General features: G+C 38.5%; 1 protein-coding gene across 3 annotated transcripts in view; it reads right to left on the bottom strand.

Moving 5' to 3' along the window:
- The window catches only part of ppp3cca (protein phosphatase 3, catalytic subunit, gamma isozyme, a), a 41,368-nt gene that overhangs the window by 9,124 nt on the left and 4,997 nt on the right, over window positions 1-27,247 (bottom strand). For all 3 annotated transcript variants that reach the window (XM_086075662.1, XM_086075663.1, XM_086075664.1), the window contains exons 2-6: window positions 19,521-19,718; window positions 15,268-15,392; window positions 6,482-6,593; window positions 246-391; window positions 18-157 (exon numbers count right to left, since the gene is read on the bottom strand). In XM_086075662.1, the coding sequence (XP_085931788.1) occupies window positions 18-157; window positions 246-391; window positions 6,482-6,593; window positions 15,268-15,392; window positions 19,521-19,718 (721 nt within the window). The remainder of the gene's footprint in view (window positions 1-17; window positions 158-245; window positions 392-6,481; window positions 6,594-15,267; window positions 15,393-19,520; window positions 19,719-27,247) is intronic.

The raw sequence follows: 27,247 nt of genomic DNA, 5'->3' as shown, positions 1-27,247 counted from the left end.
TAGGAGATACCAAATACCTGAAAAAGTAAGAACACCCTCTGACAGAATTATGATTGAAGTGTTCAGTTGTCTTTTCGCTGCCATAGTCTTCACCGGGGTCGGCCCAAATCAGGTCACACATTGGCCCAAATGCTGGAGGTTCTTTAAATCTATCTAACTGTTAGAAAAGACAAGTTAACAAGCATTATATGTACGCGTTCATGACAGTGTATGACCTATGTGCTCTTTTAAAGTATGTTACTTACTTTCCTTATGTCGTCAAGGCAGTTAATTTCTGGCGAGAGTCCACCGTGTACACACAAGAACTGTTGGTTAAGCAGGGCAGCAAGGGGCAGGCAGTCAAAGGCCTCCATACAGGCGTCATATACCCTTTCTGAGTACTTAATTTTACCTGTTACAAACATTGCACAACAAAGTTGTATGGTTATATGACTGATATCATTGACATTATGTAGAAGGTTACGCTGGGAAATTGCAGAGGCATTCGTGTCCATTAGTGTTCATAACAAGCACATAAATTGCTGGCTCAATCAACAAAGTTTCGCCAGTGGAGATGCTGTGAATGATTTCAATGGCTCCTTAGCTGTAAGAGTCGTAATGCATCATCCACTGTCTCACTTGTACAGCACTGCAAATCAGATTAGGGTCAGGTGAAGCAAACTCATTACAGGAGGGAGCAGACAGGACAAAGCCAGTACAGCATATTTGGCTGTCCAGTGCTGTACAAATAATGCTAGTTGAAGTATATATATATATATATATATATATATATATATATACATTTGAGTACAAAAAAAATTCAATTTATAGATTCGTATCGGGTTTAATCGGTATCGAATCGAATCGTGACCTATGAATCGTGATATGAATTGAATCGCCAGGTACTAGGCAATTCACACCCCTAATATATATTATATATATATACACAATAAAGATGGATGATGGATACACATAAAAACACAGTTTGGGCATCTGCAGATGAGATTGCATGTGGGAGGAGGTGAAAAAAAGGTGAAGAAGATGTTGTGAGCAAAATCAATTAGCAGTTGGCAAGGTTGTCTGTGCTGTCCCATTAAGCCACTCGAAAAACACACAAGAAAACTTGTACACAAAAACACACACACACAGGCTTCAACCGAAATTGTGTTCAACTGTGTGAAAAGGATCAACAGCATGCCTGACGGCACTTAAAGCTCTGACAGTTTATCATCGTGACAATAAAAAAGGCTCTTTTGGCTGTGCGGAGTCTCTTATGCAGATGAAGTGTCACGCTGATCTCACCGACACTTTCTGACAAAGACGGCCAGGGACACTGCTCGATTTATTAAGTGGACTTTTTCATCACGCAACCGCCATTCTGCTTGCAAAACTGTAGCTTCATTTATGCTGCAGCCCCAAATTGTAAACTGCTTGAACAATATTCACCCCCCACCCCACCCCACAAGTAAATGGCCAATTCCTGAATCTTTGCTATAGAATGAAAACATTTGGATGGACATCAAAACATAAGTATTATATATTTCAAAGGTATTTATAACTTAGTTCTTACACCACATTTTTATGTGAGCAAATGTATTAAAACAGAGACACAAAAAGAATCACATTATATGATAAAGAGCAAACTGGTGTGCACTTACATATAGCGCTTTAACTACAACAGTGACCAAAGAGTTTAACAAAATCTCACATTCACTCATTCACAAACACATTCATACACCATTGGGAGGCACTGAGAGAAAATTAGGGCTGGCTAGGGGCACTTCATCAGTCAACAGTTGGTGAAGCGACTCGAATCAGCAACACTTTGATCGCTGGACGACCTAATTTACCAACTGAGCCACAACCGTCCATATATGAGTTCATATTTAGTTTGAAATCCTTTTCTTGCAATAACTGCATCAAGCCTGTGACCCACTGACATCGCTGAACTATTCTTTGCTTGTGATGCTTTTCCAGGCTTTCCCCACATCCTCTTTTAGTTGCTGTTTGTTTTGGGGGTGTTGCCAAAAGTCCATTCTATAGCAGTTAAACCCACAGGGCAGCTGTGGCTACTTAAGTAGCTTACTGCCACCACAGTGTGGATGTGTAAGTGCATGAATAATGTATCGGTTCCATTGTAAAGCGTCTTTGAGTATCTGATTAGATAGAAAAGCACTATATAAAGCCAATGCATTATTATTATTATTATTATTAATATTACATGTAAACACCTGGAAATAAAAAGCTGAGAGTTCATCTGTTGTCTGATATTCATCTTTTGAAATCGAACATAAAAGATTTTAGGCTACAGCAGTTCCAATCATCGGCATAAATAATCATTGTTTGTTACTGGACACTATCATTGCATCTTAAGTACGTATTTGCTTTTTCTCAGAATTATGGATGATAATTTAAACTCCTCAATAAACCTACAGTGCATGTTTCTGGGAGAATGTGGAAGGAAACCGGAATAACCGGAGAAAAACCATGCAGGCAAGGGGAGAACATGCAAACTCCACCCCGGAAGGCCGGAGCCCGGATTTTAACTCACAACCTCTGCACTGGGAGGCGTTGTAACCAGTCAACCACCGTGCTGCCGTTATCAATAACATGTTAAAGATAATTGTGATCATGATCATCACGGTCATCAATCTTAATTTCTTGTTTTCCATTTATTTTACTCAGTCTAGGATGGGGTCTTGGATAAGTATTTGAACTGCACATGACTGGATGACTTTGGTTTGGTAAAACATCAACTGCATAGAGCCCTGACCTCAACATTATCAAATACACTTGTGATGAACTACATCAAGGTTCTGAGCTAGGCGTTCTGGTTCAATATTAGTTGACCATAAAAACTCCCATGGTCCATGGACACACCCTAAAATATAGCTACCAAGAGGGACAGAGTACAATTACTGGCAAGCATTTGTGGTTAAAAAATAAAAATAAATGATAATGATAATAATAATAATAATAATAATATGCACAGTGATGAGCACAAGCCTCTCTGTTATCACAACATTGAGAATAGTCATCTTTCAAGATGGTGTAGTCCCTGTTTGTAGCTCTTCACAACAAGCGCATGACTGGGGTGGGGGGAAAAAATCGATATTGCACTATATTGTTGTGCGTTCTGTTGCAATAAATGTATCGATACACTAACGGCAGTATCGATATTTTGTGACGGCACGGACAGCGCAGAGCACATAATGGATTTTTCCCGTCATTCAGATATGTCAATGAAGATGGAAACATACTCAACGTAACACGCTGCCTACACCAAGGCTAACTTCAAAAATATTTATCAAACAATACATTGATGCCAATGCAATAGCGTTGGTACGCTTTTCGTTTAAGTCGGCCTGCGCAGCGACGTGACCGCGAGCTTGACTTCCTTTTTTGACGTGTTGGCTTACATATCGAAGTTATTATTTAAATTACATATTTTCTACCAACATTTTCACAATGCCATCCTGAAAGTATATTTAATCGCTAATTTAGGATGCTAAGAAACCTCTAGTTAATTGCGTCGTCATTGTATGATGTGCCGCAAGTCTCCGACGTTAGTGGCTAGCAGATAGTGTTAGCATTAGTGCCTGGCTGGTCCGGGGGTCCCAAAGTGCAAAAAAAGGGCTGGCAACAGTAAGGAGTGACACCTACCTGGCTTGCTTTCTTGACTTTTTCAATATCCTGGGCCTAGGCTACTTTGTAATTCACTCTCCATGTTTAAAGGAAGGGAATGTGCCTTAAATTACACTTTGTCTTTTTCATTATTGGAAAAAAAGATAATATTACTTTGTCTTCATTTATTTTATAAAACACCTTTTCCAATAAATCAAAAACATTCAACTGAAAATGTCAAACATTGACGTTTAAATTTTAGGAAAACAACTTTAAGCCATTAATACCTTGTTATGTTATACATGGACCAGGTATAAAATAAGAATGTATCTGCCTCTAAATTGTGTTCCTAAATCCTAAACGACCAAATTAGACATTTTGAGTAGATTTTTTAAAATTATTCTTATTTAATGGGCAAAAGTGTTTTATAAAATAAATACATTTATTTTGTTTTGTTTTCTGATCCAACAAACGATTCAATCTGTGACTCAAATCCGTGATCCAATCCGAACTGTCACTCTTGTGATCCTTTGCTGTCACCCTCAGTACTTAATCTCTCCTGTCCTGTTTGTAGGGGCGCTAATCCATAAATGGTGGTTAAGTAGGCAGAAGAAGTGGCAAAGAACTGGTGTCTAGACACTATTGGGGGAGAAAAACAGTTGGGAAGTTTTCACTGTCACTCACATACTGAATATCGTGATATATCGCTGAGAAAATTTCTGACAATATATCGAATATCGTAGATATCCTGAATTGTGATATTATCGTTATCGTGGGCCACATATCGTCACAGTATCGAATCGTGAGTTACCCGTATTGTCCCACCCCTACGCATGACGTTATTAAACAAAGGCATGTCTGTCCGTGACATTTTGATGTGTTGTAGAGGTGGCACACCACAAGAGGCAATACTGAAAGCATCAAAAAAGGAACATCTATAGCTGAAATAATAAATAGTGAATTTTTTTTGGTACAGGTACACAAACAGTAGTACACTACTAATCACAGTAGCAGTCGCAAATGCTAATTAAAATTTTACAGTGCCAAAAAAAAAGAGGCTTATACCGGTGTCAAGATATAAACTTTTTAGGGCTCTTCAATGGATATTTCAGATGCACCATTACATGTTGTAAACTACTGTTGGACAATTTTGCATATTGCTCTGGTGTCCAAGTGATTAGAGAATGTAACTTCAGAAATTACTGTTGAAAAGTACAGACTTGGCATAATTCTGCCTTTAAGTCTCCATATTTTGTCAGCACACTTCATGCATATTTCAACAGGACAATTCAATTTTGCATACATTTAAGAGACTTATCCTGAGAATATGAGGGTGGTAAACCAGCCTGCCTCCGGTCCTGAGCTGTCCTCAATGTAAATTTTGTTGTGGAAATGCAATTATGACAATGAAGCCCATAATGTTAATAAAAAAAAACACAAAAAAAAACACTTTGCAAGACGAACAGCATTCATGCCTGAAATTTGTCATCACTTAGTGTCTACAGACCCGAGACATACTGTAGTTTTGTTGTGTTGTGTACAGAAATGCTGTTTTATGCACGTAATTTAAAAAGTCCGACTGACTGATTTCAAGTTTGAAGACCCCTGTGAAGCTAATTAGAGGACACACTTTGGTTGAATATGTCCCAACTGTGATTTTTCAATATTTTCTTTTGGTACAATCATTCCAGGCCTGTTTCATATACTGTATATATTTAAAAAAGAAAAGGAAAAAAAAGAACCACAAATTAAAAGCAATGTTATTTTTCATTTGTTAATTTTTAGTAAATGTTCATTTAGTTTTATTTATTATTACTTTTTTCAGATTCAAATTATTTACGTGACCACCTTTGGTTTTTCTTTCATAAACAGAGGGGTAGCAAAAAAAACAAACATGTGTGTACAAAACAACTACAGTAATTTACCACTGTTGCAACTAAACTGCCGTACATGGAATGACAGAAACAAAGGATTAACTATTCAATTGGAAATCCTACGTCGTTTATGGTCCAGCTGGTACACACCCGTTTGCCCTTATAGTCGCATCGGATACATATTCTATTTATAACCAACCACATACAAAAGCAGCCTGGGTTGAATTTGGGAAAAAATAAAATAAAAATAAAAATCTGAAATTAAATATTCCCTTTGACATGTAAAAATCTAATACAGTATATGACATATTGGGTAAAAAGGAATTCAAAGACACATTTGGAGAAGTGAAGAAAATAATCCATCTGAGGAATTCTTTTGATTGATTTATTTTTTAGGTTTTTACAGAATGTACAGTATTACTACCAGGCGTTGGCAATTAAGCTTGGCTCTGGGCCAAATTCATAAATTTTTTTCATAATTCAATCGCAGGCTGAAATGTTATTTTCATCAGACAAACCCTGCTTCTCTTAAAAAAAATCTTATCATTATCAGTAGGGATATAACGATAGCTAAAACTCAAGGCTTAGTTTTATCACAGTATTGATGTTATAGTATGATAATGATTTCAAAATCTTAGGAAAAGCTAATGATATATTGCAGTAAGCTTCACAGTATTCTAAGAAGGTTCACGGTACATGCTCTGTGTGTTCTTGCACAGTTTTTGTCAAAAACATATATTTTTAAAAATATATATTAAAGTGTACTACTGTAAAATAATGTAATTCCGACCAGCCAAGCTGCTAAATGTTGGACATTCAAACTTGGTGTGGGCCAGTATTATGCAAATTAGACTGTTATGCGTGGGCAGGCCTTCCAAAGACTACAATATTTGAATAAAAGCAATGTTCAATGTTCCTAAATGTCACCATTAACATGTGACAGCACAGTATTAGCACAAAGGGAGTGGGAGTGCATTTCATATAGCTGAAAGACGTGCACTTACATTCTTGCTTGAAGGTGAAGTACTCTGTGAGGTGCCGGCACTCATGGTTCCCTCGCAGGAGGAAGAGTGTTGTGGGGTGGTTGATCTTGAGTGACCAGAGGTAGAGAACACACTGCAAGAACAGACAAAGTGACAGGGGGAAAAAAGGATATTTACAAAGATGGAGAAGTTACTGACTTGTGAGGCACAACAGGTACATGCACAGCCTTTTAGCTCACTGTATAAAAGGCAGAAGGAAGCAAACCAAGGGCACATTTGCAGGAGCAGAAAAATATGCTTCTAAACTATTCATTTGAGACAACTCCCCACGTACATCTGAAGCAATTTATGAACAAAGGCAATAGATGGATAATTTCTTACAAATTATGGTGCTAAATCAAGGATAGAAATTTTCTTTTAAAAAAAATATTTGGCTGATACACAGGTTTTTATTTTAAACAATTTTTTTTAGATTAGATTGACGCCTTCTTAAAATTGCCTAAATCATTTTTTTCAGATTTTTCAGGAAACACAAAAATTTAACCATTTGCATGATGAGGAGATGATTTAGGCTTTTTTGTGCGTGTGCAAAAAAATGACTTAGGGTGATAGTATATTTTTTCTAGAGCAAATTGGTGCCAATTGTGAATAAAAGAAAAATTTAATTGTAAAATAAAGAAAGAAAATGGATTATTCACTCGCTCTGAAAGGCTTTCTTGCAAAGGTATAATACAACTTCAAGGAGCACTTTATGTTACCTAGGCAACCACATCCCCTGTGTTCATCTTCATGTACATCATTCACTCATTTTGAAGAGAGCTATGTTGCCTTTTATAAAAAAAAAGAACATGTTTAAACCGAATAGAGAGTGCAAATGTAGCTATATAGACTATGGTGCAACATAATATATGACAGTAAATGTAATACATGCAACGTCTACTATTTCATCTTCTAGATTACTAACAAAAGAAAAAATTTAGCAAATGCACATTTTAACTACTTACTAAATTTAAGTTTAACAATATATTGATCATTTAAAGAATTCAAAAATATTCTGCAACAACTGGTTTCAATATCTAGCCTCTATTTTACACCTGGGAAAAAGTGGCAGCACAGTGTCATTGTTAGTTTGTGTTCTGCCCCAGCGCCTCCATTTAAATAACAAATTTACTTCAGCCCACATGTGCTCGTGGGTGTGTTGCTTTGAATGCAAGATTTGCTCAAGCACATTGTTGGTACTTTCCTGACTTGATGCTGCCTTCAGCGCTTGCAACAGTTAAAAAAAACGGAAAGAAAAAAATATCTCAACAGTGGTGAATCTTTGAAAACAGCAACGTGAAGCAATCATTCATTCTGTTTGTTCCAAACTCAAGGACGAGCTGTAGCACATAAATTAACTAAAAAGCTTGGCAGCAAAGATCTGGCCACAACTTGATTCAATTTGTGTGATTGCATCATGAACAGAGATCAAACAGGAAGAACATTTTAATTTTAAATAATTATGACCAAAATTATGATAAAAATTGGTATTTATCACAATATTGAACAAAACATTAATGCTTGCTTTTGGCTTTGGGTTTCACCTGTGAAAACTGTATTCGCTGTTAAGTGGCATGACTCAAGTGGTAGAGTGGTTGTCTTCCAACCCAGACGTAGTGGGTTCGATCCCCAGCCTTTGTGACCATGTTGAAATATGCTTGAGTAAGATATTGAACCCCCAGTTGCTACATCATCATTAGGTGAATGAGGAGTCAGTGTTAAAGCGCTGTTAGGTAGAAAAACACTTTTTCAGTTTACATGTCTTCAAAGGTTGCGCACGCATCATTGACTCAAAACAACGGAAAACATAGGAGTGCCGCTGTGAATTTTTTTTTTGTTTAAGCGCAGAGTTGTCATAGTTTTGAATCGTGTCTATAGAGTCTTTCCTAAAAGACGCTATATTTGTTGAAGGGTGAACCGGTAAGGACTCTTTGAACACGTGTCGTTGCACCAAAAAACAATCCTTTTCCATTGATGTCAAAAGCACAACACGGTCCTTTCCATATACAAAAACAACCACGACAACAATCACAGTAAAAAAAACAGATTGCCTCCAAGGTTCGACACACCTGATGCTCATTACCTTGGGCTCAATTTAATTATTTCCTGGGGGCCCATGCGCCACCATGCGGTCTAACCCAGGAGTCACACGCAGAAAAGGAAAAACAAAGAACACTGTAATATGGCTCGGCTCCAACAGTGTCAAACAACATTAACATGCCTAGATGTTCTGTGTATGGGTGTTAAAATCTTTCTCAATTCCATAAGTAAACAGACCATTTCAGAAACACCAAAGGAGCCTGTGGCAGCAATCTATAACGCACAGATTGGACCGAGGACATAATCAGGAATGTCCATGTTTGTGGTGTTCATTTATTCTGGTAAATTATCGTGGCCACTTGCTTAAACTAAACCTCTATGTCTTGAAATGTTGAGTAAGCATTTATCTATTTATCAGGCATTTCCCTAGCCCTACACAAGACACCGAAATCGTCTTCACACCAATTTGACGCGATTCTCAGTTCTTTCTTATATAATATAACAAGCAATAAAGCACACTAGCAAACTAGTGAGCTACATTACACACCCTGGCAAGCAAGTACAGTTAGCTGTGAGGACCTAGTTCTCCTTTCTGCTGACGATGGCCCAAGCATCATACATTTCTGTTTTGTGTCCTTGTCTTTGACTTGGCAAAACATTTGTTCATAAATCAAAACTGAATCAAAATCATGATGTTGTATGGTCTCTACATGAGCTGCTCATCACATATTTGTAAGCTTTCAAAGACTTGTTAGCTTGCAGTTTTTTTTCTAGTGTAAACACTAGGGATCTATCTCTACTACATAAAGATGAATATCTGGCCTTTGGACATCGGGCCACTTTGTAACATCTTCCTCCCACTCTGTAATCCCATAAGGATAGGAAAGTTTCTCCCACTCTGTAATCTCATAAGGATCGGAAAGTTACTTTCCATCTGACAATGTTTGTTTTTAAAGTAATTTTAGCGATCAATTAAAGTCGACATGTTAACGAATCCCGCCGAGCGTTGTGTTTCAACAATGCGCATGCATCCTGATCACATCATCTCTGTCTAGGGGAGAAAAGCAAACCATTTTGCAGCTGAGAGAAGAGGGAAAATTGGGCATATCCAATACAACAATTTGGAATGTCCTGAAAAATAAATAAACTGCTGATTGTACTGAACAATAAACATCAAACAGGTAGGTCAAGCATAACAACAGCAGTTGATGACAGAAACATTGTGAGAGCTTTGAAAAAGTACACAAAGACAACAGACAGTGACATCGCCACCAACCTACACAGGACAGGGGTGAAGGTGTCACGATCCCTTGTTCAAAGAAAACTTTGAGAGAAGAAATATACAGACCAAACCACAAGATACAAAATGACACGGAGGGCCACATTGGGTTTTGCAAAGAAGTACACAGATAAGCCTCAAAGGTGTTGAAAGTTTTATGGATTTATGAGACCAAGATTAACTTCTACCAACATGATCGATAGGCCAAAGTTGGGAGAGCTCATCTGTGAAGCATGGTGGATGTAATGTCATGGCTTGGGCTTGCATGGCAGCTTCTGGAACAGGCTCACTAGTCTTTATTAAGGTTGTAACTCATGAATGAATTATGAAGTCTATAAAATCATTTTATCTGGTAATTTATAGAAAAATGCATCCAACTAATTGGCTTCATCATGCAACAAGACAATGACCCAAAATGCACTACCACACACAACAAAGGACTTCATCAGCGAGGGGAAAGTGGAAGGTGCGAGGCTGGCCAAGTCAATCACCGGACCTTAACAGAAAATGTGTTTTACCTCCTCAAGAGGAGACTGAAGTGAGAACCCCCCAGAAACAAAAACTGAAATAGACTGTAGTAATGGACAGAATGCAACAGTCTGGTGGAGTCAATGGGTCACAGGCTTGATACAGTTATTGCAAGTAAGGGTTTTGCTACTAAATATTTAATGTTATTTAATTTACCTGAGAGCGAAGAGGTGAAACAAGAACTATGGAGTAGAATTGGGATTTGGCCCTAAATGGATAGAGATTTGTACGTTGACAAAACGCATCCCAAAATGGGCGTTAGCGCCAGCATTCGAGCAGGATGGAAAACGCATCCGCTACTTTGAGTAAACGCAAACGCCACACTTTTACAATGATAGACAACCGTTCTGGACTCGGTGCCACAATGAGAATGTGCAAAAGAAGGATCGAGCATTCTCCAGGCTACCAAAAGATGAACCAATGCGTAGCCAATGATTCATAGCACCCATAAAAAGGGCAAAGAACAAGACAAAGGAATTGGAATCCTCCTCATCGTGGTAGATATTGCTTTTGTAGCGATCATGTCATATCAGGTGAGTCAGTTACTGAATCAGTTAGTCATGTCGATGTAGCTCGATTGTATAGTTATTAAATGAAGGCGCAAGACGTGATCGGGCACTTTGCATTCGGTGGCTGAACCAGCAGATGCTTATTGGCGTGAAGCTAACCTCCCACGAGTCCTACAACACGCAAAATGTGTTTGTTCATTTGCGCCGCTACCGTTTAATAGATATTACACAATTAAATTTAATAACTGACCAAGAGCAGAAAGAAGACCTTTTACGACATAAATGGTAAATGGAATGGTAAATAGTACTTCATTTATATAGTGCTTTTCCACCTTACAAGGTTCTCAAAGCGCTTTACTTTCGACTACTCATTCACCTACTGATGACACAGCATCAGGAGCAACTGGGGGTTCAGTAACTTGCTCAAGGATACTTCGAGGTGGTCACAATGGCAATTATTTTCGTGTCATTGTTGTCCTCTTTTGGCGTGGCTACGGCCTACAGTGGCCATTTGTGTACTAAAACCAAGACGGTGAGACAACCAAGTAACATCTCACTTTAGCCATATTTGAGAGACGCTACAAATTTAAAATCCTGCAGCCAGATAGCGAGCAGAAAATATCGGGCCATAAGCAGAAGGGACGTAACACAGAGTACATCTGCCCTCCTTTTTCATTTAAATATTAACATACACATTTAAAACAATCATACAAATGTAACTATCTGTATTTTATATGGAAACAAATGATTGAAGTGAACAGGAATTTTTTTTCAATGTTGTTCAATCGGAGTTGTTGTAATGTGATGGCACATCATTTAAAGGCGCGTAGAACCCAGATGCAATCTTGCAGGTGGATCATATCCTTTTTGTAGACGTCGATTTGTAAACTAATAAATAAATTGTAAATAAAATGTAAAGTAACGCATTTCATGTACATTAACGATTAATTAGATTACTCTGTTAATGAAAATATAATGGAATTACCTAACACCGTTAGTATTCCCAACACTGACAATTTTCGGCTTTGACTTGAGATACAAGTGCTACATGGTGACAGGTCCTTGACCCAACAAGCAGCCGTTTGTCTCCTACAATTGGTAATATTATTTGCAAAAAAAAAGGCTTCAAGCTACTTATTGCCACTCTCAGCTAAAGGTTACTCTCAAACTAAACCTCACAGGCAATGTTATGGAGGCAACCACATTGCCTTCATAATTATTGTGTACACCTAATTGGTAACAACAAATTAATTATTATCCGTTATATTATAGTGTATCGTCGAGTAACTCAAGAAAATCCCGCAAAATTGCATTTACACACAACTTTGTCCAAACAACGCAACTTTCCCGCAACAAATACAACAAATTTAGACACTAGCGAACATAAATATCTATGCTAGTAAATGTGTTGACATTGACAGCAGAGAAAATGCGAAGCGTTTAACACCTAAAAGCTGGGACCCTCGTGGGGATAAACGGTTTGGAAAATGGATGGATGGAATCACGGCAAATGAAATGACCGTGCAAACCAATATTCGGACTTTCTGCATGAAAGCGGTGGTGAACTATAAGTTGTCCTTCGACAAGCGTTTCACAAGTGCTAAACGAGAAAAATGTTGAAAGAAATATGCAGTCTCTGCAAATCACACTTACTGGAGACGATGGAGTCAAGGTCTGTAGAGAGCATCGAACAAATTAAGGTGAGAAACGGTGGACAGTGATATAACATTTGTATTATGCATAAATATAACAAACTTTCACTGTTATGCTGACGATACGCAATTATATTTGCCTCTCCAAATAACAACTCCGCACAACTGCTGTAATCTGGAGGCGTGCCTTGCCGACATTAAACAATGGATGTTGTTTAATTTTTTGCTCCCTAACCCAGATAAAACCAAGATGTTGATTGTCGCTCCCTCCTGTTATCGGCATCTGTTTACGAATACCTCTTTAAACCTTGATAAATGTATTATTAGCCAAAGTGACTCAAATGCACATTAAAAATATTACTAGAACTGCTTTCTTTCACCTTCGTAAAATTGCTAAAATTCGTCCTATTTTGTCTGATTGTGATGCAGAAATCATAATTCATGCGTTTGTTACGTCTCGCCTCGACTACTGCAATGTATTACTTTCTGGTCTTCCCATGACCAGTCTTAAAAGTCTGCTAAGTACAAAATGCTGCAGCTAGACTTTTGACGCAGGTGAGAAAGTTTTATTATATTACCCCGATACTAGCCAACTTGCATTGACTTCCGGGGTTTACTTAAGATGCGATTTTAAGGTTCTGTTACTTACATATAAATTATTACACGGCTTAGCGCCTTCCTATCTCGTCGATTTAATAGTACCGTATCTTCCGACACGAAACCTTCGTTCGCAACACGATGGTCTTTTGGTGATTCCAAGAGCCAAAAAGAAGTCTGCAGGTTCTAGAGCGTTTTTGATTCGGGCTTCAATGCTCTGGAATGCCCTACCCTCGGAGGTCAGAGACACTACGCTACCTCTGTAGAAACGTTTAAATTGCGTTTTAAGACATTTATATACTCTTGCATTTGGCTGAATGATGTGTACCTGGTGACTGCCGCTGTTTTCTTTCCCTCCCTTCTCCACGGCTTGGAGAGGGAGTTGGGTGTTAATGACCGATTTGGATGCTGCATTACGGGTTCTGTGCTGGTTGACCGGGATGCGATCCGGGGAGGACCATCACCTTGAAGCAGCCACCATGGAGATAGCTGCTCCCTCCAACCGGGCTGGATTTGGATGAGGACCCACTTCCCTGACGCCTTCTTGCTGTGCTTCAGTTTCTTCAATCATTGATATTTGTCAACTGTGGGCATGTGAAGCCCTTTGGGACTTGTGTGATTAGGGCTATATAAATAAACCTGACTTGACTTGTATGTGAATTTGTGAATGATGCATGTTAAGACTACAGTTGGGCAGTTACCTGAAGTAAATCAATCGTTATACATGTCTATAAATGTGTAGAATTATAAACTGAACATATTTCACCATACACTTTTAATTGAAAGTGTACGAAAGTATGCTTTTTAAGCAATGATGTGCATAATGCACTTATAAGACTATTTGCACTTTTGATTTTAAGAAATTATTATTTATTTATTTTTTTCCAAGTTATGTGAACTTGTTGTTCAATGATATACAATAGATTTAATATAAATGTTACAAAAAATGAAACGCTATAGCCATTTTAGTTTTTTTTTTTTAAGTTTTTTTTTTCTATAGCTGGTGTGCCTCGAGATTTTTTGGATGAAAAAAGTGTGCAGTGGCTCAAAAAAGGTTGAGAAATACTGCTTTAAGCAATGGATATGTGAACACAAACGACAGCAGGTTTTACATGCAGACAATATAACAATATTCGCAGGCATATATTGTAATCTTTATCCTATGATAAGCGTGCCATACTGATGAGCTGAGAGGAATAAAGACGTCTCATTGAACATTATATCAGTCCGTTTGTCTTATGCTGCCCCCAGGTCGCTAACGCATACATACCAGAATGAATAGTACAGTGTGCAACCCAGGAGAAAGTATGACAAAAACTTTCTTCTTCTTCTTAATCATATTTAATTCTATCATTACTTAAGGCTTTGCTGTATTATAGAGTGCTATAATTTCCTCATTAAAAACGACGAAGATATTTTGTTTCTTTTTGGGAGGGCACATTCCATAAATATATGCACAGAGATGCCAAAAAAGCCCCTATCATCACGTCTAAGGAACACTCTGGATATTTTGACGCCAGGAACAATTGTGTCTCAACCAAAACAAACATGCCCCCAGAAAGACTCCAAACAACACCAATATATTCTATATTTTCATTATATTGTCCTCCTTTGACGAAATAATACTGCACACATTTTAATTTGCAATAGGTAATGATTTAATTTTTTTTTTAATCCCAATTGAAGAATACAAATAATTATTGGATTTTAACTGATAGGAGCACACACATGCATATGGAGCAAAAAGATAGTTCAGGGATATTTTGAGAGACTTCTATACATGCTTTGATATCTTTTTACTCATGAAAGTGGGTCATCTTTGCAGCGATAATGAATCCAAGCTTAGTCTAGTTGCCACCCTCTAGCCATGACTCTCACCAAGGCCACTGCAGACCACTTGGTACAGCCGGCCTGCAGCCCTCTATTCCAAACACGTGTCTTATTTTTAACCATTCCAATCAGCATGTATGAGCTGTGCCCTTTGGAATTGTCACTGGAATAGAAGTTCAGGCAGCAAAAAACATTCAGACAAGAAGCACATATTGAAGCCCTTTAATGAGGCACAGAAAATTAAGTATATTTAGGTAGTAAGATTAAAACAGCGACGAGGCTATGATGACATAATAGGTGATAATGACAAAACAACAAATACAAATAACTTACCTCAATGCTGAAGTATCCTCGATCTACGTAGTCTCCGAGGAAGAGATACCTTGTATTACTCGGTGAACCCCCTACTTCAAATAACTTCATGAGGTCAAAGAACTGACCATGGACATCGCCACATACTGGTAAAAGAAAAAACACAAAACTGCAGTTAGTTAGATTGTGTGGTAAACAGATACTTAAAACAATGTTGTTGTTGTTTTAAATAAAACCTGCAATAGGAAATTATTATAAATGCGCTATTATTATGGTAGAAAATTGTATTTGAATTATTGAAAATGTATAACTTTTGTAATTATGTTGTGTTTCTCAATGCTAAATGTCAACATTGGAGCTCTTGTATGTTTTAATTAGAACAAAATAATATTTCATTTGTTTATTCTTGTATTATTTTAATGAGTGTCTTGTACATTTCATGAACAGCTGCAGTTGTTCTTAAGGTGTTCTCGAAATTGAGGTGATTTGAGTAGAGTAGGCAGCAGAGCAAAACGTTCTAACATATTCTTATGTTGTGTCTGGAAAGTATTCAAAACGTCTCACTTTTTACACAGTTTGTTAAATTAAAACCTTATCCCAAAAATGATTAAATTTTCCACCCCAGACTCACACACAACACCTGAAAGAGATTTTTTTTAATACATAAACAAATAAATAAATAAAATAAGAAATCATGCGTGTGTAACAGTAACATTTCACAAAGATATTAAAACAATTGCTTCAGGACAACTGAGTGGCCCAGTCAGAGCCCAGACATAAATCCAAGTGATTATCTATAGAAAGACCTGAATGGCTGTGCAGTGCACCCACATCGCCATCCAAAGTGCAATGGGCAAAACTGCCCAAAGACAGTTGTGCCAAGCTTGCATGCGATATTATAATATATGGTAAAAAAATCATATCATTGCTCAACAAAGAAAACAAACAAAAGGTTATCATTATCATTATTATTTAAGTACTGATCAAAATGCTATGAATCCTTGTGTACATTCGATTGATTTCTTAGTTGTTGATGGTTTTTAATAAATATGGGTTGTTGTATGTGTATTTCAGAGAAAGAAAATTTGACTTTGGAATGAGGCTGTAACATAACCAAATGTGGGAAAAGCGTACCACTGTAAATACTTTCCGGATGCATTGAACATGAGTCATTTATTTCAATTTCTGAGGACAGTAAATGTAAAACCAATGAGGGGGTTACACAAAATGACAATGCCCATCCATCCATTTTCTGATATTATATCATTGTGATACAGCAGTATACACTGTGAAACATTTGTGCAGATGTTCATGCTTCCAAGTACCGGCTTGCAACACGTTTTTTTGTTTGTTTGTTTGTTTTTATTGACATTTTGAACTGTCCAGTAAAAACAAGTACAAGGACCCAACACATACAAGACTATCCCAAATAGGAAAAGAAAATGTTACAAATCCCAATGAGAATACCAAACTCAAAACCCGGATGTCCAATCTACGGTCCGGGGACCATTTGTGGCCAACCATCCATTTTTAAGTGACCCACAGCATATGTTTAAAATGGCATTTGCTACTAATAAATTTTTTTTATGTATTGTAGAGTTTTCTTAGATATGCAAATTAACTATTTACAATTAAACAACATTGCTCTTCATAACCCTGTGGTGAATACAGATAATTGTTTTTTTTTACAAGTGTAACGAATATTGCCCGTCACCCTCAAATTTTTTTATTTGCCTTTTTAAACATTTCCCCTGGAGAATGTGTGTGCGTGCCTTAACCCTGTGCTTTCTCAAACCAACCAGAGACAAAAGGGAAAAACTCTTTGAATTTCCCTCCAGCAGGGACTGGATTTAGTTTTTACAACCCACAGGAAACACATACCTCAGCGCCTAGCGAGACCCAAAAGCCTGTTTAGCAAGCAGACTACCGATAAGATTGCTTATCAGTCCCCAGACCACTTTTATGGTCTGGTCTATCCACAGGAATCAGCCATGTGTTTTTGGAAACAACGCCCCTTGTAAGTTATATGGTACAACAGTGCCATCCAGCGGTCACTATCGGTATTATCATCAAGAATCCTGCCGCTCGTAATTAATCTGAAGTCTACATAATTCGGGACATAAACGGACTCTATGTACTTGACTGACATCAAGTGACTTCTGTTGTTTATCTTTGTACACAACCTGTATGTCTATCTCAAATGAATAATGTGTGTAACTTCTGCAGCCATCTAAATTTAGCTAACTAGTAAACTTAACGGATTAAATAACTTTATGATTGCGGTAATGTTTGAAATGTGTTCATAATGATAAATGAAGCATCTGGCTTGTCAATTCTGATAAAACAATATCAAATGCTATCCCAAAAGCTTGGTCTTAGTTGACCAAGTCTGCTTCAAGCACACGGAAGAGGCGGGACTACTACTCTGACCCCTGGGACACAAGTTTAAAAGCCAGCGCGCGAAGGAACATCCTCCTCTTCTTCGCTCTTCTCCCTTATTGCTCTTCTTGCCCCATGAACTTCTCCTGGTCATCACGAGAGACGTGGTCACTCTCAGCGTGTTCGGTGGCTTCCTTCTTTGACCGCCCCAAAGCACGCATCACGCAAGGACTAGCAACCACACTGCGCGTCCCAAAACGCGCGTGTCTGTTCCTGCCGAGAGCCGACCCACCTACCTTCCGCTCTCTGAATCACGCAGCGTCCCGCCGACCCGGTTCCACGACGGCTGTTAGGCACCGAGCCGCTGCGCGCCAGTGACCCATTTCTGCTCCAGCCGTGCGCCCCAAACGCCCCGCAGCACCCAAACCAACTGACTGCGGCCTCTCAACCACGCAAGCACATCATCACCAAACGGGACTCTGCCATCCAAAGACCTGCCGCCACCTCCACGCCGCGCGCGCGCACCTCGCCACCAACCGGAGACCTGCAGCGGCCTCTCAGTCGTGCGCCCATCACCATCAGTCAGAGACTCCACTGCAGCATTCCAGCTTGCCAGATTGCCTCCAAAGGAGTTTTCTTCAACTGAGGCTCGACGCTCGCCGAGTCCCTCTCTCTCCCGTGCACCTGAACCAGTCCGTAAGTGCGCCTTCATTGCAATCTGTCCATACCACTGGTGCAACGCTTTGATTCAAATGTAAAAAGATTGACAGGTCAAAACGCTTCCATCTCTATTTCCCATCTACCTTTTTCATTACTTTTTTAGTTAGGTAGCATGTTTTCTTTTTATCTTTGATTCACATTTTTTATTACGTTTCATTAATAGGTTAGGCTGTGACTGAATATGTGTGTGTTTATTAAATAAATTTGTTGTCTAGAAATTCCATTTCTCCCGAATCATTTGTACTTTCTGAGTGGATTAGTAATTATCTTATTAAAGCAAAGAACTCCATGATTAACTATAGTAGCCACTTCAGATTTTGAATACTTGACAATAGGATTTTTAGCATTTACTTTGCTCCTACAAACAAGCAAAGTCAACGTGGTGCCCCCAGAGGTTGCTGAGGAAATTACAACTCCCCTCAGTACTGTCTAAATTTCTCGTTCGCCATTACGGCAACCCAAATAATCGCTACACAAGCAAAAATGTTTTCCTGCACTTTCTGCTGTCAAGGTTCAATTTGTTAGCATATCACATGAATGATTCACAAATAACTGCTTATAAAATGGACATCTTATGACAGATTGCTCCTGTTTTGATTCTGAATGTAGAGATGGCATTCGGGGACAGATATTTTCTGTTCTATGGTAGGTTACAGTGTCCCTGACCACACCAAAATCTTGTAAAATCCCAACCTATTTGCCTTGTAGGAAGCTGCAGCAGGTTATAAAAAAAAAGAAGTAAAATAAAATAAATAATATATAAACAATATACAATTGCTTGATGAACTGATTTAGGTGTGCTTAATAAATAAAAGTCCAAAAATTACATCCTTCCATTTTTCTGAATGTGGCCCTCAGAGAAAAAGGTTTGGACACCCCTGGTTTACATGGTCTATCCAATATATTACATACTGGGCTTGTCTGTTATTAGATGAAGACCATGTCACTTTTAATGACTAATGTATGCAGAGTTCAAGGTAATTCCAAAAGTGTTGAGCGATATACATACAGGGAATTTGTTAAAGGTGTTTGCCTACATACGTCGTGGGCACTTATGAAGTGGCTTTGCCAAATAGCAAAGTTGGCTTGTACCCTTCTTAAATATGAAAGCAAAGCAGACCTCCCAACAATTACTAACAACAGTCTGGCATCGTAAAGGTTGTTTACCACCATACCTGTAATAGGTGCCTCCACTTCCAGCATGCACTTTTCTTGGCGAAGGATGTTGGCTCCATCGTTGATGATCTTTAGCGCCACATCTTCTTCCACTCTGCCCTCTTTGACGAGGTGGTTTCGCAGCAGCTCTGCATTGGGCTTGCCATCTTCAAATAGCTCTTTTATGGTCAGTTTATGTTGTGGGGGGTATGGCACAGCTGTTGAGGGGGGTAAAAACAAACATTGCTTTATTTGGATAAAAAGGGAAAAGGCAGTTGTGAAATCATCAAGAAGCGTGTTTTAGCATTTATAGACAAGAAGCTCGGGCTCAGAGATGACAGGGAAACTTTAGGAGTTAAGAAATAGATGTGCAAGAGTGGAACAAAAATAGAAAGAAATTACAAAGGGGAGGGGTTTTACCCATTCATTTGCATCACCTATAAAATACTATAAGATGCATAATACACAGCATGAAGCCCTGCACCTTACATGACCTGCCCTCCATTTGCAATCTGACACCGGTAGTACAGGGACCCAACAGCCCGTATCAGGGGGCTTGGTATCCCGTACTCCTGAAGTACCCCCCACAGGACTCGCCGAGGGACCCGGTCGAGCGCCTTCTCCAAATCTACAAAACACATGTAGACTGGTTGGGCGAACTCCCATGCACCCTCGAGGACCCTGCCGAGGGTGTAGAGCTGGTCCACTGTTCCACGGTTGGGAGGAAAACACACTGCTCCTCCTGAATCTGAGATTTAACTTCCCAACGGACCCTCCTCTCCAGCATCCCTGAATAGACCTTACCAGCGAGGCTGAGGAGTGTGATCCTCTATAGTTGGAACACACCCTCAGGTCCCCGTTTTTAAAAAGGGGGACCACCACCCCAGTCTGCCAATCCAGAGGCACTGTCCCCGATGTCCACGCGATGTTGTAGAGGCGTGTCAACCACGACAGCTCTACAACATCCAGAGCCTTTAGGGACTCCGGGCGGATCTCATTCACCCCTGAGCCCTGCCACTGAGGAGCTTTCCAACCACCTCAGTGACTTCGAACCCAGAGAGCCCACCTCAGAGTGCCCAGACTCTGCTTCCCCAACGACTCATGACGTCCCGAGTCAAAGTTAGCAGCACCCCATCCCCACTATACACAGTGCTGATGGTGCACTGCTTTCTTCTCCTGAGCCGGATGGTGGACCAGAATTTCCTCAAAGCTGTCCGGAAGTCAAGCAAAACGAATGGCTTTATTTGATAGATCTTGTCGACATAATCACAGAGCATGCTGCGTGCTAGCCTAGCTTCAATTGAAATGTAGTGACACAAGTTGTAATCGCAACTACAATGAAGTCTGACATTTGGGCGCAGTTGGTTCTGAGGACGCGGGGAAGATGTCTCCCTCAGTTTCATAAAGACCACGATCCTTCCCATCCACTTTCGCCACGGCAAAAATTCCCGGTAAAACTAACGTTCCTCTTCCATTGGGATGGGGCATGGTTCAAGTACTGATAAACGCAGGTACACAGAATATGTAGGAATTTGTAACTCTCGCTCAGAATTTTAATAAAATCTTCCTGAAGACTCCAACTTGTAGCATGTACTCAATAATAGCTGAATTGAAATATACTTCAAAATATAAGTGGAAATTGCTACATGATATGTTTTTATTTTAACTAAGCTCGTTTTGGGAGGTTTGCGGTTAGAGTAAGGTCATAATAAGAAACAGGTAGAAGTGTGTTCATAAATTAGGGGGGCAATGAAGAACCAAAAAAAAGAAAGAAGAACAAACAACAATCACAGTGTTTTATCAAAAACAAACAATGTAGCTTGCTGAGATGTGGCAGTTACAGTCATTGTTAGGTACAGTCCCAATAATGAAATATTAACATCTACACCTGTAGAAAAATAATAAAAGGCATTTGCTCTTACCTGAATCAAGCTAAATGTAAAGTAAGAAAAAAATTATGCTACTTGCACTATTTAAAATGTAAATTTCATGTACATTTTACATAATCATTTTTATTTATGTAAATGTGTTGTTCATAAATTAATCTTCATAAACAAATGTCAAAAACTTTTTATAGTGATTGGCATTGGCATTACAGACAAACATCAGTTGTATTGTGTGATTTAATATTTAGCCATTGTTCCAATTAAGAATTTTACAATGGAAATCCCCCCCCCCCCACACACACACACGTACGCACACACATATCTACATAGACCCTCAAACAATTTCGATTAATCCCGATACGAATCTATAAATTGATTATTGCTATTTTTTCCTTTTACTCAAATTTAGAAAATACTAATCAGTAAACTTGTACATGTACAATGTAAGATTTGTATGAAAATGTATTTATCTGAAACTTCAGGCTTATAAGCTACTGTATTTAACAAACAGGTTGCAGTCTGTTTCATGTTTGAACAGCACTGAAATAAAATATTAAGGCTTAATGTTCCATTAATATAACATTCTTCAATGCTTTAAGAGTGAACCCTAACCCAAAAGTAAGACATTTTGTTGAATATTTCCATCAAAAAGTGATGTTTAAAAATCGATTTGACCGCATATTGAATCGATTCGAGAATTGCACACTGTAATATGGCGATATATTGCCGAATGAATTTTTTTAACACCCCTAGTGGATAGTGCAGGCATGTTATCATGTGCCCCTTTTTTTTTTTGCTTTGAGCACCTGCCCCTCTAAAGGTCACTGCACGTCCAGCCCAACCATGCATCATGTATAGTTTTTGGTTCTAATTGAAAATGCACTAATAATTTCTAGCCAATAATGTTACGGTCACAGTATGGGCTTCAAATTATGTTTCACCATCATTTATAAACATGTCAAGAACGCTGGTCCAACCAGTTTAATCAAAGTTTAGTGTACTATAATCGGAATTCTAGGGATGGCCGAGTACCGATACTAGCCTTATTTTAAAGTACTGGTACTTGTGGAGGTTGCCGATACTAGCCACCGATACTTAAGACATACAAAATCTGACGTTGAATAAATCTGCAATAGGTGGTCCTACACACATTAAGAAATAATTATTTTACATTAAATATGTATCAGTATTGTTTGTTTTTAAAGGTGCTATAGAAATAGTTTATTATTATTATTTACATCCCCCTTTTTACCAACAAAACAACACTGAATCTTCTACAGCAAGAGCAAGAATACAGTAAGAGGGATCTTGAAGCATTCCTCTTTACACAATCCCTCAAAATCAGGGTTGAATAGCGCCAGGGCCACTATCCTGCATGCTTTAGATCATGGGTGTCCAAGCTCGGTTCCTGCAGGTTTTGGAGGTTGTATTGGCGGAGGGGATGGGAGGCGGGTTGGACGGGAGGTGGGTCTCAGTCCTGTTATTACATCTCCTCTAGCGTCACGATCCACAAGTGACTGACGGCGAACTAACGTTACATGCGGTATATCCTGTTGTGACACTTTTTTTTTTCTTTTTAAATATATTTTTAATACATTTTCTTGAAAACATCTTGGGTGGTGGCCAATTTACTTGGGTGGCCTGCCCAAGTATTAACATGGTGTGGCAAACACTGGTTTACATTGCACATAAAAACACACACACAGTACAATGCATTGACTGGTGTGGTATAAATAACCAGTAAGTGGTCCTCAACCTACGAGGCACGGCCGTGAAGAGAGCCGTAAGCTGAGGTGGTGCAAGCTTTAAGAACAGATTAGGTAAAGCCTCTATTAGCCGTGGCTTCCAGATTCAGGGGCTGTTTACTTAAAAGCCCTGACACACTCGAGACAGCTGCTGGAGGGAAGAAAGTGTGTGGTTTTTTTTTTTAAATAGATAAATAATTAATGCAAAGAAAAATGACCAAGGAAAACCCCTCACATGAAGGTATCGATAAATGATTTTGAAAAAATGACAACCAAAAAAAAACTCCATCAGACAGACAGATAGATAGATAGATAGATAAAATATAAAAGCAACACTTTTGTATGAGGTGAACTCAAAGATGTAAAACTTCTTCCACATACACAATATCATCACCATTTCTCTCAAATATTGTTCAGAAAATCAGTCTAAATCTGTGATAGTGAGCACTTCTCCTTTGCCGAGATAATCCATCCCACCGCACAGGTGTCTCATATCAAGATGCTGATTAGAGACCATGATTGGTGCACAGGTGCTTAGACTGCCCACAATAAAATGCCACACTGAAAGGTGCAGTTTTGTTTGGGGGGGTCTGTTGAGACACAGACAACCAGTCAGTATTGACTGAACAGTACTTTCCCTAGTGGCTCAGTGCAGGGCTACTCATTTCGGGTTTAAGGCAAAAAACAACAACCTCCCACCTCCACAAAAACAAAAACAAACTAGGCAATAGACAATAGAGTAATATCAACATCGTTTATTAATATCAAAAACTTTCAAACTTGCCACTTGTCAGAACATGACTGCATTAAGCGCAGTCAGAAAGAGGAAAGGGAGTTGTCAGGGACATACTAATTTAGTGAGGATTGTGAATAAATCTAACAGAGTTGACAGAAACTTAGGACCTGACTTTGATAGGTAGGTATTTGGGTAAATTTTTGTTTGAAGTTCACTTTGTCCATTGGTTTATAAATTTATAACCATTATATTTTATTTTAAATATACACTGCCAAAACTTGTGAAGTTTGTTTACATTTTTTTGGGTGTTTCAATATTGTGACCTCTTGCAGAGGACAGGTTGAATAATAGACCCCCTGAATGCAGATCAGACAATCAAAAAAATTCACACAAAAAAAATTGAAAAACAGATGATAAAAATTACATTCATAAACACAATTCCTTCAACTTTAACTTTTTAAAGGACAACTCGGTAATCAGTATAGTGATATATATTAGGAGCTGGACCCGCTCCTAAAATCCCGATTCGCTAATCGTGCCAACATCAGCCAACGAAATCCAGTAGGATTTGTAACTTAATATGACGTACAGTACTTCTTGGGAGGGGGGGAGACTTATTTCCCGGAAAATAATTCAAATTTGACCTAAATATATATATATATGGCCCATTATTTTTAATCACTATGTACTTGAACCATTCACAAGCAAACGTCATGTACAATAACTGAGAAAGTTACATTTCAAAATGTGACACTGGTAGTAGTACTGAATAAAAAAAACTCTTCTATAAATGACTTATCTTTCACCAGCAATGATCAAAGCATTGCAAATAATTAGGATTTGACCTGGAAGCCACATTATACACACAACCTAGAGTTAGTTTCCTTAACAAATAAAATAAAATAAAAAATGTGACATAAATGTGAGCGTTAAATATGACATACATTCAAGTACTGGTAACGCAAATACATGTATGACTAGGATTAATGTCCTTATAACTTAATAAATGAACATGTACAGTATTGCACCACTCGATGCACTCTGGGAACCGTGTGGCTAGTTAATGAAAAAAATATATGCTTTGTATTGATAGCACAAGTTTTGGCATTGACAAAAAAGTCAGCCTCATGAAAATTGTTTGAGATTTGAGCATGCTATGGCTTATTTTCAATGCACCATTGCACGTACATTGCCTATGCCTTCTATGGGAACGGTGTTGCTAGTCGCTAGCATTAGCTTGACTAGCATTACCATATATTTGTTGTGCTCCACTAAGCAGTTGGAAACCTTCGATTGCTGCAAAGAGTTTGACAATGGGTAGGGGACGCTGTCTGGATTCAGCTCAGTCGCTTTAGTATTCTCATAATCAGTTTTGTATTTTATTTATTTATTCATTCACGGATATATACAGTGACAGATACTTTGCAGATCACTTTGGCATGACGTCTACGTCTACTAGTGTTGTTCTGATGCCGATACCGGTATCGGCAGAGGCCCCGATACTGCATTAAAACAGTGGTGTCGGTATCGGTGAGTACTAACAAGTAACATACCATTAATTCTGACACTAAAACAGGAATATGTAGATAAGTGACAAAAAAAAAAAATCCATTTTTTTTTTCTTCTTCTTCTTTTTGTGAGCAAAACTAATGTCACTGAAAAGAGTTACCGATTTCGCAAGCTATTTGGCTACCGGACTCCCACACCATTGCTAGCAACAAATGACAGCAGTTATCCCCATGGGATGGCAAATCCAGTCCCGACATTTCCCTTGCTCTCGCGAAAACGGTCACACAAACGAAGCATAACGAAGACGCTATCTTAGAAAATAACAAGAAGTACGGTATGATCCAAAATGTTGGCATCGTACCATTTTCGTCTGCATCATACAAATAGGATGAAACTTCATCAGCATGTCCTCAAATACCTCAAAATTAGTTTAGATATGTTTATATTAAAAAAATTAATAAATACAAAGCTACCTTTCAACACTTTTGGGGAGTTTAATGATTACTTAATAAGCCGTGCCTGTGATACACATTAAATTATGGCTTGCAAGTCATAAAATGAAAAAGTAGGCGATAGAGGAGATTCTCCTGTACATCATACCTAAAAATTGATGCGGAAAACACATTTTTAACCAGCCAGAGCGGATTTTTTTCTGAGGGGAGCTCAAACTGACTTGGCGTGACATGATCACAATTAAAATGGCGTAGTGAATCTGGGCGGAGCCTGCTCCATTGTCACATATTGAGAATATGCCACCATAATTAACCCAAATGAAATTCCATTCAGATTTGCCCTGTGATCATGATATGGAGTATTTTCATTGGAAATACAAGCCTCCAAATAAACACGACTCGTGATTATATTTGTTTAAGCCATATAGGACATTTACAAACATCTGTTTTTATTTGGGGAAAATAATGATCCATATTTCTCCATAATTTCTGTCTTTTCTGCACTGTCAATATGAAGCAATGTCCTATGTTTGAACAATAAAAACATCGAAATTTGACAAATAGTTTTTAAATACAATCAATAATTTTCTTTTAAATCACAAGATTAAATGGTTATTTAAGAAAAATCGTTAATGTTAGCTCTAAAATTGAAAATTTTACACTGAATTCACGTGATCGGTATTGGGCCGATGATACACATGCATCATAGATTATCTGTATCGGCGTCTTAAAACCCTGATCATAACACCCCTTGTTATAATCAGCAGGCGGATCACTGCCGCGTTGTTCTGATCTACGGAATGTTTGTTCTTTTAAATTTCAAATGGCTTACCTTAAGTAGAATCTTGCATTGCTTTGTGGCCAACGGTAGAATCTGGGTCGGTTATTGCACACTTTGGTGTTGTAAAATAGTGGTCTTTGCGGCAAATATCCCAAATGCTGGATGGGTTAGCTTGCATGCTACTTGGTACAGTAGCTAGCTGCCAAAACCATAGACATATTAACTGTAGATCAATCCATATGTTTGGCTCCATTAAGTTCATTATAACTCATTGAATTATTTTGTGATTTTGACGCGAATTGGTTTGTTACAAACATCAGACTTGCAGCTATGATACAATCCAAATATGTCATTTTATAATCAGGGCTTTAACATAGAGACCATCACGGGACTCCCTGTTCAACTTGGCGGCACTAACTCAAGGCTCCATCATAGATCTCGATGGCGATGGCCACTTTGCCTGAAATGTACATGTTTTGCTTCCTTTTTCTAAATGATCGCATAGCGTTTTAAAATGTCTTGCACAGCTTAGCATCTTGTTTCGCTGTTGGCGTTTGAACTAACAATCAGGAAGAAAACACACGCATTTGTGATTGCTTTATGTCAAATCACCGGATACGTTTTGCAGTGTTTCCCAC

The sequence above is a fragment of the Leptonotus elevatus genome, chromosome 5 (assembly GCF_054856555.1).
Source record: "Leptonotus elevatus isolate MCC_2025b chromosome 5, RoL_Lele_1.0, whole genome shotgun sequence".
Taxonomy (NCBI): domain Eukaryota; kingdom Metazoa; phylum Chordata; class Actinopteri; order Syngnathiformes; family Syngnathidae; genus Leptonotus; species Leptonotus elevatus.
Note: the sequence above shows the minus strand (reverse complement) of the source record. Positions and strands in the feature narration are given on the sequence as shown.